This window comes from Balaenoptera physalus (assembly GCF_965194825.1).
Source record: "Balaenoptera physalus genome assembly, chromosome: 3".
NCBI classification, from domain to species: domain Eukaryota; kingdom Metazoa; phylum Chordata; class Mammalia; order Artiodactyla; family Balaenopteridae; genus Balaenoptera; species Balaenoptera physalus.
In genome coordinates this window covers 11,738,112-11,754,819 of record NC_138890.1, presented here as the reverse complement: position 1 = coordinate 11,754,819, position 16,708 = coordinate 11,738,112, and the positions used below count along the sequence as shown (strand labels likewise).

Here is a 16,708-nt window from a genome sequence, read left to right as displayed (position 1 = left end):
AATGATAAGAAAGCGAAACAGCCTTATTGCTGATACAGAGAAAATTTTAGTGGTCTGGGTAGACCAAACCAGCCACAATATTCCCTTAAGCCAAAGCCTAATCCAGGACAAGGCCCTGACTTTCTTAAATCCTATGAAGGCTGAGAGAGGTGAGGAAGTTGCAGAAGAAAAGCTTGAAGCAAGCAGAGGTTGGTTCATGAGGTTTAAGGAAAGAAGCCATCCCCATAACATAAAAGTATACGGTGAAGCAACAAGTTATCCAGAAAATCTAGCTAAGATAACTAACGAAGGTGACTACACTACATGCCAGATTTTCAGTGTAGACCAAATATCCTTATATTGGAAGAAGATGCCATCTAGGACTTCCTATAGCTAGAGAACAGAAGTCAATGCCTGACTTCAAAGATTCAAAGAACAGTCTGACTCTTATTAGAGGTTAATGCAGCTGGTGACTTTAAGTTGAAGCCAATGCTCATTTACCATTCTGAAAATCCTAGGGCCCTTAAGAATCATGCTAAATCTACTCTGCCTGTGCTCTATAAATGGAACAACAAAGCCTGGATGATAACACACCTGTTTACAACATGGCTTACTGGATATTTTAAGCCCACTGTTGAGACCTACTGCTCAGAAAAAAAAGGTCCCTCTCAAAATATTACTGCTCATTGACTATACACCTGGTCACCCATGAGCTCTGATGGAGATGTACAATGAGATTCATGTTGTTTTCATGCCTGCTAACACAACATCCATTCTGCAACCCATGGATCAAGGAATAATTTTGACTTTCAACTCTTATGTTAAGAAATACATTTTGTAAGGCTATGGCCACCATAGATAGTTATTCCTCTGATGGATCTGGGCAAAGTAAATTTAAAATCTTCTAGAAAGGATTCGCCACCATTCTAGATGCCATTAAGAACATTTGTGATTTGTAGGAAGAGGTCAAAATATCAACATTAACAGGAGTTTGGAAGAAGTTGATTCCAACCCTCATAGATGACTTGAGGGGTTCAAGACTCAAGTGGAGGAGGTAACTGCAGGTGTGGCAGAAATAGTAAGAGAACTAGAATTAGAAGTGGAGCCTGAAGATGTTACTGAATTACTGCAATATCATGATAGAACTTTAATGAATGAGGATTGCTTCCTATGGATGAGCAGAGAAAGTTGTTTCTTGAAATGGAATCTACTCCTGGTGAAGATACTGTGAAGATCATTGAAATGACAACAAAGAATTTAAAATGTTACATAAACGTAGTTGATAAAGCAGTGGCAGGGTTTGAGAAGATTGATTCCAATTCTGAAAGAAGTTCTACTGTAGGTCAAATGCTGTCAAAAAGCATCACATGCCACAGAGAAATTGGTCATGAAAGAAAGAGTCAATAAATATGGCAAACTTCATTGTTGTCTTAAGAAATTGCCATAGCCACCCCAACTTTTGGTAATCATCAACCTGATCAGTCAGCAGCCATCAACGCTGAGGCAAGACCCTCCACCAGCAAAAAGATTATGGCTCACTGAAGGCTTAGATGATGGTTTGCTTTTTTTGGCAAATATGTATTTTTAAATTGAGATGTACAATTTTTAGACATAATGCTATTGCACACTTAATAGACCTCAGTATAGTGTAACTTTTATATACACTGGGAAATCAAAAATTTCATGTGACTCACTTTATTGTGATATTCACTTCATTGTGGTGGTCTGGAACTGAACCTGCAATATTTCATAGGTGTGCCTGTATGGATGTGTGTGTCATATTCATATGCATATTTCAAAGCTCTGACCTCTGGACATGGTGACTAACTGTCTCAGTTTGCCTGAGACTATCCCAGTTTTAACACTGAAATGCCCACATTCTGGGAAACCCTAGGGTGGTTGGTCATCAACTGCTGAGCTGGAACTAGAAGCAATGATATCCCAGTAGCAATGAGCACACCTCATGCACAGGTTTTGGTTTCTAAATACCATTCTCCAACAAAAGAACCAGGGCTCCTTGGAGAAATGGCTGGTTCTAGGGCTGGAACAGCAGAAGTATCTCGTGTCAGTTCCTTCCCCTCTCCGAGTCTCAGTTTCCCCATCAGTCCGGTGGGAATAACAGTTTCCCACCATAATGGGTTGAATTGTAACCAGCCCCACCCCCAAATAAATGTCTACCCAGAACCTGTGAATGTGATCGTATTTGGAATAAGAGTCTTTGCAGTAAGGCTCTTGAGATAAGATCATCCTTGATTTAGAGTGGACTCTAAATCCAATGACAAGTGTCCTTATAAAAGAAAGGGAAAGAGACAGAGAGAGAAGGCCATGTGAAGATGGGGGCAGAGATTGGAGTGATGGCAGCAACAAATCAAGGAATGCTTGGAGCCACCAGAAGCTGGAAGAGACAAAGAAGGATCCTCCTCTAGAGCCTTCAGAGAGAGCACAGCCCTGCCACACCTAGATTTCAGACATCTGGCCCCCAGAACTGTGAGAGAATTAATTCCTCTTGTTTTAAGTGACCAAGTTCATGGTAATTTATTACCATAGCCACAGGAAATTCATACACCCACCTTGGATTGTTGCAATGACCAAGGAAAATAAGGCATGTACAGTGCTCATTAAAGGGCGTGGCACCAAGAAAGAAAGCCCTCGGAATGTGGTCACTGCTCTCTTTCTCTGTAGGACTAGACCCTGGCACCCAGTGGCTCTGCATACACCCCATCCTTTTCACTACAACAATCTTCCTCTTAACTGAAAGCAAGGTCTCAAAGAGGTATTTGTACACCCATGTTCCAGCAGCATTTTGCAAAATAGCCAAAAGGTAGAAGCAACCCATGTTTTCATCAATGGATGAATGCATAAATAAAATGTGGTATATCCATATAAAGTACTAATATTTACCCTTAAAAAGGAAGGAAATTCTGACCCATGCTACCACATGGATGAACCTTGAGGACATTATGATGAGTAAAATAGTCCAGTCACAAAAGGACAGTTACTGTATGATCCCAGTAATGTGAAGTCCCTAGAATAGTCAAAGTCTTAGAGAAAGGAAGTAGAATGGTGGGTGCCAAGGGTTGGGGGAGGGGAAATGGGAAGTTAGTGTTTGATGAGGGTAGAGTTTCAGTTTGAGAAGATGGACAGGTTCTGGAGATGAATGGTGGTGATGGTTGTACAACGATGTGAATGTACTTAATGCCACTGAACTGTGCACTTAGTAATGGTTAAGATGGCAAATTTTATGTTGCATATTTTACAATAATAACAATAATAATAGAACCATGTTGTGTATTTTACAACAATAACAATAACAATAAAAGAACCTTCCTCTCAACTCAAGACCAAAGAAGCTATTGAGCGTGACACCTGCATCTAAAATTAGGCTGGACTTGAGAGCTGGCCATCAGAGTTCTTACACCTACATGGGATGGCAGGGTCAGCCTGCCCTGCCAGTCATCCCCCAACCAGCCAGTGGCTTGCCCACCCCCTTCCCAAAATAGGCTGGGAGGCTATTTTGATACAATCTGTTCTCTCATAAAACGAGATCCCAGAACATTTGTGCTGGAAGGCAGGGAGCCAGCTTATTGCCAACACCCACCAGGTGCTAGATGAGTGCAAGCAGAAGCATTCTGTGCACTCTTACAGAGCTGTCTTTGTAATCCAACTCCAGACGCTCCTGCTGGGCGTCCTAGGAGGAAAGTGAGGCTCGGAGAAGGGGGGTTACTCGCCCAATGCCACACACCTCGAAGGTGAAAAGACAGGATAGGAACAGGTCTGAGAAGCTTCAGAGCCTATTCTGGTTTTCCTTTTCTTTTGATTAAGGTGGAATTCTCAGCATACGCTTCTGTAAGTTTTGACCACGATCAAGATACAGAACAGTTCTGCTGCCCTCTCCCCTTGAAATTCCCCTGGCCCCTTTGAAGACAATCTCTCCTCCCACTCCTAGTACCCACTGATCTGTGTTCTGTCTCCATAATTTTTGCCTTTCCTATAACATCCTATAAAGGGAGCACACAGGATGTAACCAGAGTCTGGCTTCTTTTGAAATTCATTCACATTGCTGTGTGTGTCAAAAATTCATTCCTTTTCTTCTCTGAATAGTATTCCATTGTGTGATGGGATCATTGTATGGTGTTCATCCACTCACCAGCTGATGGGCATTTGGGATGTTTCTGGTTTTTGGTGATTACCAAAACCAGCCACTATAAACATTTCTTGTGTGAACATGTGTTTGTGCTTCACTTAGAAATGGGATTGCTGCATTATATGGTCAGTGATGTTAAATTTTATATGAAACGACCTAACTCTTTTCCACTAGCAGTGCATGAGCATTCCAGTTGCTCCAAATCCTTACCAGCACCTGGCATTTTTAGTTAGTTTTATTTTACTCACTCTGAATGGTATTATATTCGTTTGCTAGGGCTGCCGTAACAAAACACTACAGACTGGGTGGCTTCAACAACATAAATTTATGTTCTGACAGTTCTGGTGGCTGGAAGTGCGAGATCAAGGTGTCAGCAACGCATCTGGTTTCTTCTGAGACCTCTCTCCATTGCCTGTAGATGGCCATCTTCTCCCTGTGTCCTCACGTGGTCTTTTCTCTGTGTATGTCTGTGTTCTAATCTCCTCCTTTTTTTTTTTTTTTTTAAAGATTATTTTTATTGTACATGGGGAAATATACTTTATTTATTTTTTAACTTTTGGGTTTATTTATTTATTTATTTATTTATTTATGGCTGTGTTGGGTCTTCGTTTCTGTGCGAGGGCTTTCTCCAGTTGCGGCAAGTGGGGGCCACTCCCCATCGCGGTGCGCAGGCCTCTCACTATCGCGGACTCTCCTGTTGCGGAGCACAGGCTCCAGACGCGCAGGCTCAGTAATTGTGGCTCACGGGCCCAGCCGCTCCGCGGCATGTGGGATCCTCCCAGACCAGGGCCCGAACCCGTGTCCCCCGCATTGGCAGGCAGATTCTCAACCACTGTGCCACCAGGGAAGCCCTTTTTTTAAATAATTTATTTATTTTATTTATTTTTGGCTGCGTTGGGTCTTCGTTGGTGCACGTGGGCCTTCTCTAGTTGTGGAGAGTGTGGGCTACTCTTCGTTGCGGTGCGCATGCTTATTGTGGTGGCTTCTCTTGTTGCGGAGCACAGGCTCTAGGCTCACGGGCTTCAGTAGTTGTGGCACGGGGGCTCAGTAGTTGTGGCACACAGGCTTAGTTGCTCCGCGTCATGTGGGATCTTCCGAGACCAGGGCTCAAACCCGTGTCTCCTGCACTGGCAGGGCAGGCAGTAATCTCCTCTTTTATAAGGACACTAATCATACTGCATTAGGGTCCACCTTAAAGAGTTCATTTGAATTTAATCACTTCTTTAAAGACTCCAACTCCCAGAATGGGGGTTGGGGGGTGTCACAATTCGGCCTATAACAGACACTGCAGTGGCATTTTATCGTGGATTTAATGTGTATTTCATGTGATTACTTGTCATACATCTGTTCTCTTTGGTGAACTGTCTGTTCAAATCTCTTGCCCAATTTTTATCGAGTTTTTTTTCCTTAAGTTTTTTTTACAGCTTTATTGAAATACTATTCACATACAATAAACTGCACAGATTTAAAGTATACAATTTGATAAGTTGTGACATGTATATAGACCCGTGAAACCATCACCACAATCAGGAGCGTGAAGACATCCATCACCCAAAGTTTTCTTCTGCTTCTTTGCCATCCCTTCTACCCCAACACCTGTCTCTCTCTCTCCCCGAACACCCACTGATCAGATGTTATTACAGGTGAATTTGCCTTTTCTAGAATTTTATATGAATGGAATCATCCCATATGCATACTTTTTTGTATGGCTCTTTTCACCCATCATGATGCATTTGAGGCTCATTCATATTATAGTTTGTTCCTTCTTATTGCTGAGTACTATTCATTCAATTTTTTTTTGGCCGCACCGCACAGCATGAAGGATATTAGTTCCCCGACCAGGGATCAAATCCCAGCCCCCTGCATTGGAAGCATGGAGTCTTAACCACTGAACCACCAGGGAAGTCCCCATTCACCTTTTGATGGACATTTGTTTGCTGTTTCTAGTTTGGGGCTATTACAAACAAAGCTGCTATGAACATCTGTGTCCATGTCTTTGTGTGGACACATATTTTCATTTCTCTTGGGCAAATATCTGAGTGGAATGTCTGGGTCATACAAAACTTTTTAAGAAACTGCCAAACTGTCTTAACTTTTGTTTAACTTTTTAAGAAACTGCCGAACTGTCTTCCAAAGTGGCTGCACTGTTTTACATTCCCACCTGCCATGTATGAGACTTCCAGTTGCTCCACATCCTCGCCAGCACTTAGTATGGTCAGTCTCTTTAATCTTAGCTCTCCTAGTGGTGTGAAGTGGGGTCTTCCCACTCATTTCCCCAATGGCCAAGGATGTTGAGCATCTTTCATGTGCTTATTACTATGCCATCTGTATATTCTCTGTGACAAAGTGTCCACTCAAATCCTTTGCTCCTTTTTAAGTTGAACTGTTTTCTTATCATTGAGTCTTGAGAATTCTTTACATATGCAGGATACAATCCCTTTATCAGATGTGTGATTTTCAAAGATTTTTCTCCCAGTCTGTGGCTTGACTTTCATTCTCTTAACAGGGTTTTGCACAGACTCTTAGCTGCAAATCCCAACCACTCCCATTAATCCTCCCACCTGTCTTTGAAGGGCAGTGATAATCATCATCCTCTTTTTCCCAAGAAGCAAACAGGCTTAGAGAAGGGGAAGCCCCATGACCTGTCAATGTCAGAGTGAGGATCAAACCCATTTCTGCTTAACTCCAAGCCCCACAGACTTCACCCACTGCCTCTATCTCCCACTGGTGAGCAAGGGCTGCCATGAGCCTCATTCTCCTGGAAACTCCATGCGTCTCTAAGTTCACAGGACTCCCATTGTGTCGTGAGGCCAAAAGAGCAAGAATGAATCAGACAAGCCATCAGGGTTCTTTCACAACAGATTTATTTGCTGACCCTTCACTCTGAGCCCTGATGGACATGCAAGAGGAGGAATTTGGGGGCTCTACAGCCTCAGGACCCACCTAGCTCCCAGGCGTCACCAGATCAAGGCACTTTCCCAATAGCTGGGCAACACCTGGAACCCCAACAATCCCACACCGCTCTGACACAGCTGCAGGCTGATGCCCTGAGCATGCTCTGAGCACCGTGTGCAAAGGGCAGCCCCAAGCTGGGCTGGTCTGGGCCCCAACCCCATCTGAGAATGGCCATGCCCGACCCACCTACCCCTCTCAGATGTCCTGGTGACCTAGGCTGAGATGAAGATGGCCAGGAGGGGCGCTCAGCTCCCATCCCCCTCGCACACCCTGAATCAAGTTCCCAGCCTGTCTAGCAGCAGCACAATGTTTGGCACATAGTAGGCATGTGTTTGTTGAATGACTGAGTGAGCGGCAATGAAGGATGCCAGCATGAGGGAGGTCTCATGGAGCTTCCCAGGTCCAACAGTGAGTTCTTGGAGCCCCTGGGCAGAGCCAGATCTTGGAACACCTGCCCAGCCAAGCTGCATTTCTTTGGTTTAGGGACAACCTGAAGCCAAGGATCAGAACAAGTCTTCCCCACCCTCCATGCTCTCAAGTCTGGCTTAGACATGTCTACTGAAGGCCTCCTTTGTGCCAGGTAACTTGTGGGGTTCTCCGGTCCACAAACACAAAAGATCTAAAATGCAAAGCCATTTTTATGCATGATGAACATCCACCAAGGCCTCCCCTCCTAACTGCATTGTGCTTCTGAGCTTAGAAAGCTGGTTCACGTCCAGCCTCACATCAGCCCTTGCATACAGAATGGGGTGAGGAGTCACTATATAGATGGGGCACGCAAGGCTCAGAGCAGGAGGCAACTTGCCCAGGGATGCCCAGGAGAAGTTGGCAAGAAGAGACGTGGAAACCACAGCAGCTACCTTACAGCAGACACTCAGTATAACGTTCGTCAAACGAATGAGTCTCAACATGGCTTGAAATTCTTTTGGAGTCAAGGTGTAATTTTAGAGAGGAAATAATACAACCAAGAACATAACTGCCAGGGTTTCCGGCTGGAGCTGCTGCTGGGATTCTGTGAACTCCCCCCTGCCAAAGCTGTAACTCCATGGGGACCTGGCAGAAAGAGAAAGGGACCCCCCCATTCCTACAAATGTCCTTCACCCCCATATCTCATTTAACCCCCGCATCAGCCCTGGAGGGTGGGCTAATGGCTCCAATTTGTAGATGGGGAAGTAGAGGCCTGGAGAGGGGAGAACTGAGCCCAGGTCCTGGGTCTGGGTCCTCTCCTTGGTGCCCTGAATGCCCCCAGGACTGCCCTCTAATCTGCCTTCTTGGTTTTTTTCTTCCTGGAGCCCTCACTCAGCTCCTCCTTGGACTTGGTGGGCAGGGCTGAGTGCGAGGAGCCGGGCCCACTGCCGCCCTGGGATCCACCGTGGTTGTCATGGTGATGGTCGTTCCCCCAGTCCGACCCAAACAGCACAGGGCAGACGTAGCCTTCCAGAACATCAAAAGGGGAACTGTGGGAGTGGGTGGCCATCAGGAACACCTGAGGTGGTGTGGCAGAGGGACAGGAGAGGCGAGAGAGCCAGAGGGAGAATGAGGCAGAAGCAAAGTGGGGGGTTGGGGGGGAAAGAGAGAGAAGGTCAGCCAGCTCAAGGGCAGAGGGAGCCCAGACCCAGCCTTCTGGCTGCATGCACCCCTAAGAAGGTGACCAAGTGTCCTGGGTTTTCTGGGATGTGAGATTTTGGTGCTAAAAACCCAGGCACACCAGGACAGTTGGTCACCTTCTCCCCAGGAGTATTCCCCCACACACACCTGGGCTCAGAGAAGAGCTCTGTTTGGCTTGGGGTCGCTCACTCCCTTTCCCTATGTGATGGCCTGTGGTCCCTTCCCAGGGAGCCAGCAGCGAAGCTCCTCAGCTCCACGGGGAGGGAAGAGTGCATGACCCCAGAAGACCTTTCCTGGGTAGGTGGTGACCCTAACTCAAGGCCCGAGGGTCAGACCAGCACCATTCCTGGTCCAGCCCGCTCTCCATGCCCGAGGCACAAGGCCCTGATACTCCAAACAGACTCGGTACTCTCCTGCCCCCATCTTGGCCTTTGCCCATGCTGGGCCCTCTGCCTGGAAGACCTTGTTCTGTTCACCGCCATCCCCACCTGCTGGACACTAATCTTCTCATACCCTTCTCCCATGCGTGAACCTACTGACAAGCTCCCCACCCCTTGACCTTAGGGCTGTCCTTTCCCCAGACACTCAAGGCTATGAGTCTAAGCTCCCTATCCTCAGCCTGGGAGGTTTGGGTCGGCATCAGGACAGGAAGACTTACCTTACAGGATACCATGAACATGGTGAAGATGAAGATGAGGCTGGCTTTGGACACTGGGAGCCAGCGGGTCTGCTGGAGGGTGAAGAGGATGGCTCCGTACAGGCTGGCCTTGGTGGGGCTGGAGGGGGTAGCTGTGGTTACTGGGAGGTTCTGCATGGCTCAGGCCTCTGTACCCCTGTCCCAGGCCCCCTTCTCTGCCCACCCCTGCTGGTCCCAGCACCCATCCCAGCTTCTCCAGAGTGCGTGGTGGGAAGTTGCCCATGTGACATGGATGAGGTGGTATCCCCCTGTACAGTAAAGAGCTATCTTGGCCCCAAAAGAGGTCTCTCCTTTGCCCTGCTCCTGGAAGGTATCCATTAAGCCCCGGGAATGTCCTGTCTGATAGGAGTGTCTTTGTTTACCTGGGGATTTGGGGTCATACCAGATGGTAATGGTGTGATTTAGGGTGGGGTCTTGGGCCACATGGTTTCAGCTGAACCTCTGGAGGGACTGGAGACTGAGGTCAGCCACGCGGGCAGTCAGCTATGTCTGTGTGACCAAGCCCCAGTAAAGCCCCTGAACACCAGGGCTCAGGGGGGCACTACTGGTTGGCAATCTTCAGTCACACATGGATGCTGGGAGAAACAGGTGCTGTCCACAGTTCCATTGAGAGAGGACAGTGTGAAGCTTGCGCCTAGTCTCTCCCTGGATGCTGCCCCACATGTCTTTACCTTTGCCATTTTTAATCTGTAATAAACTATAATCCTAAGTATAATAGCTTGGCCAACTTCTATGGGTCCTTCTAGCAAATTGTCAAACCTGAGGGTGGTCTTGGGGGGACTCCTAAACAGTGCACTCCCCCAGAAGGTGGGATTACAACACACAGTTCTTCTTAATTTTCCTTTTCTTCCTTGAAGAATAGGCTTCCGATATTTTGACTTGCTGCAGAAGACAGACCAGTGACTTCTGTTTCTGATGTCTGTCGCTCACTGCGCGTACTTAATGATGATAATTCGACCTGATATTTCCAAAGCACGCACCAGGAACCAGGGTCAGAGGGGTTATGTGTGTGATGGAGTCTTCACACTCAGCTGATGAGGCAGAAATAGAATCTGAGAGGGGAAGCCACTTGCCCTCTTAGTAGCAAGGGACACAGTGGTCTGAGCCCCCATTCCCCTGTCCATGAACTGAGTGTGGGAACAGACCTTTCATGGGGATAAAATGAGATACAGTTATGTTTTCCGACATATGAAATGGGAGATAGTTATCATTGGCATATGGGTGAGCCTTTTAATGTTGTCCTATTTTAATGGCAACAGCTTTATTGTAGACTGGGAGAAAATTTAACTAGCTTGAACCTTTAGGTCTTTTAAAAATGTATTAGGCTAAATGCCCTGTGGGGTCCTGGGTTGAGTCCTGTATGTTGCCATCTGGCCCTGCCCAGTGTTCCCCACTTAGCCCCAGCCACACTCCTCGCCCACACTCTGTGTTCTACATCCTGAATCCCTCACTTCCCACCCACAGTCTGTACCCTGACCCTGCAGAACCAGGCAGAATCGTTGCTCTTTTCTGACTTGATAGTTGGCAGAGGTGCTGGCCTCTGTCCAGAAGCTCCCTCTTTGCCAGAAAACTCCTATTCACTCTTCAAAACCCAAATCAAGTGTCTCATCACCCTGCAACGCTGCCTGCCCCTGCCCCCTAGGTAGTGTTAGGACTCTACCTCTGGGGTCCCCCAGCCATGGTCTCTGGAAGATTCTGGAAGGAGAATCAGGGGCTGAGACTTCCAAGTTACCAGGAGTATCCAACCCAGGGTCAGGCCCAGGGAATAGGGAGGATGGGATACTCACAAGGACATGTGCAGAATCTCGTTGGTCTCTGGCTTCCAGACCCCTCGGAGCAGCTGCTCAAAGTTGGACATGAGGGCGACACCAGAGCCTATGGGACAGGGTACTTCTAAGCAAGCCCGCCACCTCCAGCTCCCTGTTCTTCTTGGTTGAATTCCCAAGGAAGCAACTTCTTTGCTTCTGGAGTCTCCTCCAGAGGGATACTGAGCCTGGGGTGTATGATCATCAGTTGCAGGTGGGGAAACTGAGGCCCAGAGAGGGGACAGTCTTGCTGAGGGTCACACAGCACACTTGGAGCAAAACCAGCATGAAGTAATCGAGGTCACATCCCACCTGCAAGGTATGTCTTGGACAAATCTGGGTTGTCTGCCCTGATGCTCCCAATCCAGGACCCTGAGCTGTGCATGAGGCTTCCAGAGGGCTCCCCACCCCCAGCCTCACTTCTCCTCTGGGTTCTGAGCTTTCAACCTTTCTCAAGCCACTTGCCCTCTGGAAGGCATGTCATACCCCTGGGGAATTTACTCTGTAGTACAGGCTTCCTGGAGAGAGAATGAGACCCACGTCAAGATTTCTGGTTAAATTTCTAGAAGAATCTTCCCATTTACCCCAAATGTATTGGCTAAAGAGGCTTGGGCACCCACTCCAGGAGCGGTTGTGCTAACTGGGATGCCTGATATGCACCAATGGACCAGGGGTTTGCATCTTGGATGATTTTGCCCCCAAGGAAGCATTTGGCAATATCTGTAGACATTTTTGGTTGTCACAACTGGGGAGGGGGCTGCTACTGGCAACTAATGGGTTGAAGCCAGGGATGTTCCTCAACACCCTATAATGCACAGGACAGCCCCCACCACAGAGCATGATCCAGCCCTAAATGTCAGTGGTGCTGAGGATACTGTGACTCAATGGATGATGATTCTAGACGCAGGCATTTTGGGGGTACCCACTTTGGTGAACAGGAAGCAGGGATTCGGTGCCCAGTGGTGTTTAGCACCTGCTCAAGCCTTCTTTCCCTGCCTTCCTTTTACTCCTTGGTCCACCACTGCAACTATTACTGTTGAATTATCTATTTCTCCTTTAACTTCCCTCGATATTTGCTTTATGTATTTTGGTGCTCTGTTTTTAGGTGCATATATGTTTATAATGGTTATATCTTCTTAGTGGATTGACCCAACATTATAAACTGTCCCTCTATATTTTTAGTAATATTTTTTTGTCTCAAAGTCTATCTTGGTCTACCTCTTAGCATAAATGGAGGAGGATAAAAAGGAGGGCTCCAAAGTTGTTAGGAACGTGGATGTTGAATTCAGAGGACTTGGAGTCAAACCCACCTGTGCCCCCATAGCCATGTGACCTTGGGCATGTCATTTCATTTCCCTCCTCTGTAAAAAGAGATGATGTTAGCCTTCTCCTAAAGGAGAGTCTTAAGGATCAAATGAGAAAAGATGCACAAAGGCCTCAACTCAAAACTTTTCCTGGGTCAGGGATCTTAACCTGGAGTCTATGAACCCAGACAGGAAACAGAATTACATCTTCATTTTCACATCCCTCGCTGAAATCCAGCCTTTCCTTCCATCATGAAGGGAGGCAGTTACCTCAGCAGGATTTGCAAGTCTGTGATTCTGTCACCAACAGAATTCATGGATGTTTTTCTTTTCACATTCCCATTGTTGCAGATGGTGGTTTCAAAATATCATTTGTGCTCAACACCACTTCAAAAGTCTGAGAGTTATTAGGAGCCAGTGTAAGGTCTGCTATTTAATCACTAGTAAAGATGGATAAAGCTACTACAGCATATTTTTTAAAAAATTTTATAACTACTTTAAAATAATAGGCTTCCTTTATTCTCCTATATATTTTACTTTATGCATTTAAAAAACATAAAAGGGTCTGTAGGCTTTACTGGGCTGATAAAAGGGCTGTAGTCCACAAAGCTTAAGAACCTCTGTAGTTACAGGGGTATGATTTCCTCTCTAGGAGGCATTTGGCAATGTCTGGAGACATTTTAGGTTGGCACACTGATAGATGCTACAGGCATCTAGTGGGTGGAGGCCAGGGACGCTGCTCAACATCCTACGATGCACAGGACGGTCCCCACCACAGAGAATGGTCCAGCCCCAGACGTCAGTAGGGCCACAGTTGAGAAATCCTGCTCTAGAGACATCAGCTGTCATTGCTTCGTTGTCTTATTTACCTTTGATAGTTAAATTTCTGGAAGAATCTTCTCATTTACCCTAAAGGTGTCTGCTGATGAGGAGGCTGGACTCCTGCAGCCGTCCTGACATCCCTTAGCCCAGAGCAATGGCTGTGCCAGCTGGGGTGCCCGATACGTCCCACTGAGCAGGGGTTCTCAACTGGGGTGCTTTTCCATTGTTCTCATCATGGTCCTGTTTACCTTTGACCCAGCCAGTGGCGATCATGACGAACCACCCGTGGTGGTAGTGGTGATGCGCGTGATGGATGCCCACGGCGATCTTGCGGACTCTCACCACCTCCTTCATGGCCACGAAGATGAGTTTCACCGGCAGGAAGCAGACACACTTGTAAAAGAGGTCCAAGGGGCAGAAGAAAATCAAGTACCTTTGGGGAGAGAATGCCAAGCCTCAGGGGGAGACAGAGCCTGGGGCCCCTCGGAGATGAGGTTGTGTCCAGACCCTCGCTCTCACTTGCCAGGCTCAGGACAGCTGGGCAGTGGAAAGTGGTGGGTCAGGACCACTGTGGAGGTTGTGCTGGTGGGTCCTAGTTCCTCCAACCTCCCGCCTCCCCACTCCCAGGTGGCAGGGTCACCCTGCCCGCCTGCTCTGCTCTCCCACATCCCACCAGATGAGTGGTGCTTACCAGACTGCGGAGGCCAGCAGGATGCTGGAGTTGTTGCTGAAGTAGTCGACCAGGGGCTCCCCGAGGAGCAGATCAGCCAGGATGTAACTCCCGAAGCAATGCAGCATGGCACACAGCCAGGATGCCATGGGGTGGCGCCGGGACAGCTCGACTGCTCCTGAGGGGCATGGGGCATCCCCCACCATCACCAGGGCATCTGGGACATGCTTCACCCTTTATGCCCTCTGTTCAGCCCATCCTAGTTCAGCTGCCTTCACAGAGCGCCCACCCAATGCCTTGCAGTTTGCCCATTTCAGAGGAAGAACCAAGGCTCAGAGAGGGTTGCACACATGTCTGAGGTCACACAGAGAGAAGGCAGAACCAGGCTGGGGCTCTTTCCTCCGAGCTCAGAGAGGTGGCAATAACAATAACACCAGCTCACATTAAGCAAGCATTCCCAGGTCTCAGACACTGGGTTTAGCATTTATAGGAAGGACGTTAAATCTTCATTGATAACTGCAGCCAAGTGATCACTCTTATTATCCCCATGAGGAGACTGAAGCTTGAAGAGAGAGGACAACATGCAGTTGGGAGAGCTTTGACACAGCTACTCCTGCCTTGGGCTGATGCCAAGATCCCTATAAGCTTATACCTGTACTTTTGGTCTCTCCTTATTTAAAAAAATTTTTGTGTGCGTGGTAAAATATACATAAAATGTACCACTCTAACCATTTTAAGTGTACAGTTCAGTGGCATTAAGCACATTCATGCTATTGTGAAACCATCCCCATCATCCATCTCCAGAGCTTTTCACCTTGCAAAACTGAAACTCTGTCCCCATTAAACACTAACTCAGACTTCCCTGGTGGCGCAGTGGTTAAGAATCTGCCTGCCAATGCAGGGGACACAGGTTCAAGCCCTGGTCTGGGAAGATCCCACATGCCATGGAGCAACTAAGCCCATGCGCCACAACTACTGAAGCCCGTGCACCTAGAGCCCGTGCTCCGCAACAAGAGAAGCCACCGCAATGAGAAGCCCACGCACTGAAATGAAGAGTAGTCCCCGCTCGCTGCAACTAGAGGTAGCCCACGTGCAGCAACGAAGACCCAACGCAGCCAAAAAACACACTAACTCTCCATTCCTCCCTCATTCCAGTCCCTGACGCCTACCACCCTACTTTTTGTCTCTATGAACTTGACTACTTTATAGACCTCATGTAAGTGGAATCATACAGTACCCGTTGTTTTGTGACTGGATTCTTTCACTTAGCATAATGTCCTCAAAGTTCATCCACATCATAAGATGTGTCAGAATTTTCTCCTTTTTAAGGCTGAATAATATTCCATTGGATGGATCTACCACATTCTACATATCCATTCATCCATCAATGGACATTTGGGTTGCTTACACCTTTTGGTTATTGAGAATAGTGCTGCTAAGAACATGAACGTACAAATATTTGTACGAGTTCCTGCTTTCAGTTCTTTTGGGTATATTCCAGATGTGGAATTGCTGGATCAAATGTTAATTCCATTTTTAATTTTTTGAGAAACTTCCATACTGTTTTCCACAGCAACTGCCCAATTTTACATTCCCATCAGTAATGCACAAGTGTTCCAACCTTTCCACCTCCTCAGCAATACCTGTTGTTTTCTGTTTTTTAGGAATAGCTATGCTGATGGGTATGAGGTGATATCTCATTGTGGTTTTGATTTGCATTTCCCTAGTGATTAGTGATATTCAGTACCGTTTCATGTGCTTATTGGTCATTCCTATATCTTCTTTAGAGAAATGTCTATTCAAGTCTTTTGTGTATTTTTTTAAAAATTGGGTTGTCGTTCTGTTGTTAAGTTGTGCTCTTATGGAGAATGTTCATTTGCTGGGTAAAGAGCTTCGATTGGCCCCAGATAGGAAGGCACAGAAGAAATTTGAAAGGTGGAGCTGAAGAGCTCCGGAGCGCTATCTTTCTGGGGGAGAGCCATCAGTGCAGAGGGAAGTCACCAGGTATTGGTACCAAAGGGGACAGTGCAGGGCATGCCCACATGTGAGGAACCATGTAGAAAGAGCAATGAGCAAAGCTGGATAATGGAGTCCTTGAAGGCAGAATTATACTAACAGGGTGAGGAGGGAGAGAGGGCATCCCATGCTAACAGCATGGAAGGAACAAAGACACAAGCAAAAATGTCCAAGCAAAAATGCCACTTCCTCCAGGAAGGCTTCCTTGCTCTACTGAGCCAGTCACTCCTGACTCTGGGCTCCCACCACCCCGTGGACTCCACCCCATTTTGGGTCTTGGTACTTATTCAATTTTTCACATAGAATAACAGAAAGTAGATTAGTTGTTGCTTAGGGCTGGAGGGGATGCGGGAGATGGGAGGGTAAAAGCTAGAAGATCCAGCTTGGAGGAGATAGTTGCACAATTCTGTGAATATACTAAAAACCAGTGAATGGGATGATTTAAATGGGTGAATTGGGTGGTATATGAATTAACTCTCCATAAAGCTGTTAAAAAATAAAGGATAACAAAGAAAAAAATGTAACAGTTCACAGTTTCTGCAACTGAAGATAAACATTCATAAATGATACTAAAGTGAGTCTTCTTGTAAACCCAAGGCAAGAAAATGCAAAAGACTGGACTAGCTTAGCGAATAGAAATAGGGACCCCACACCTAAGGAAGATGGCTCAGTGCATTGGTTTCCAACTTGGCTGTACATCAGTTACCT

The 16,708-nt window shown here is 46.9% G+C and overlaps 1 protein-coding gene and 1 long non-coding RNA gene across 2 annotated transcripts in view; one reads left to right on the top strand and one right to left on the bottom strand.

Moving 5' to 3' along the window:
* The first annotated feature begins 1,622 nt into the window (after positions 1–1,622).
* Positions 1,623–7,506, top strand: LOC309657513. The gene is made up of 2 exons (XR_014261830.1): positions 1,623–4,594; positions 5,263–7,506. It is a non-coding gene; the product is annotated as an uncharacterized lncRNA (long non-coding RNA).
* TMEM38A (transmembrane protein 38A) overlaps positions 6,971–16,708 on the bottom strand; it is a 22,688-nt gene continuing 12,950 nt past the window's right edge. Inside the window, exons 2-6 of the mRNA XM_082455089.1 lie at positions 14,006–14,162; positions 13,563–13,747; positions 11,171–11,258; positions 9,345–9,462; positions 6,971–8,564 (exon numbers count right to left, since the gene is read on the bottom strand). Coding sequence (XP_082311215.1) covers positions 8,337–8,564; positions 9,345–9,462; positions 11,171–11,258; positions 13,563–13,747; positions 14,006–14,162 — 776 coding nt within the window. The 3' untranslated portion in view covers positions 6,971–8,336. The remainder of the gene's footprint in view (positions 8,565–9,344; positions 9,463–11,170; positions 11,259–13,562; positions 13,748–14,005; positions 14,163–16,708) is intronic.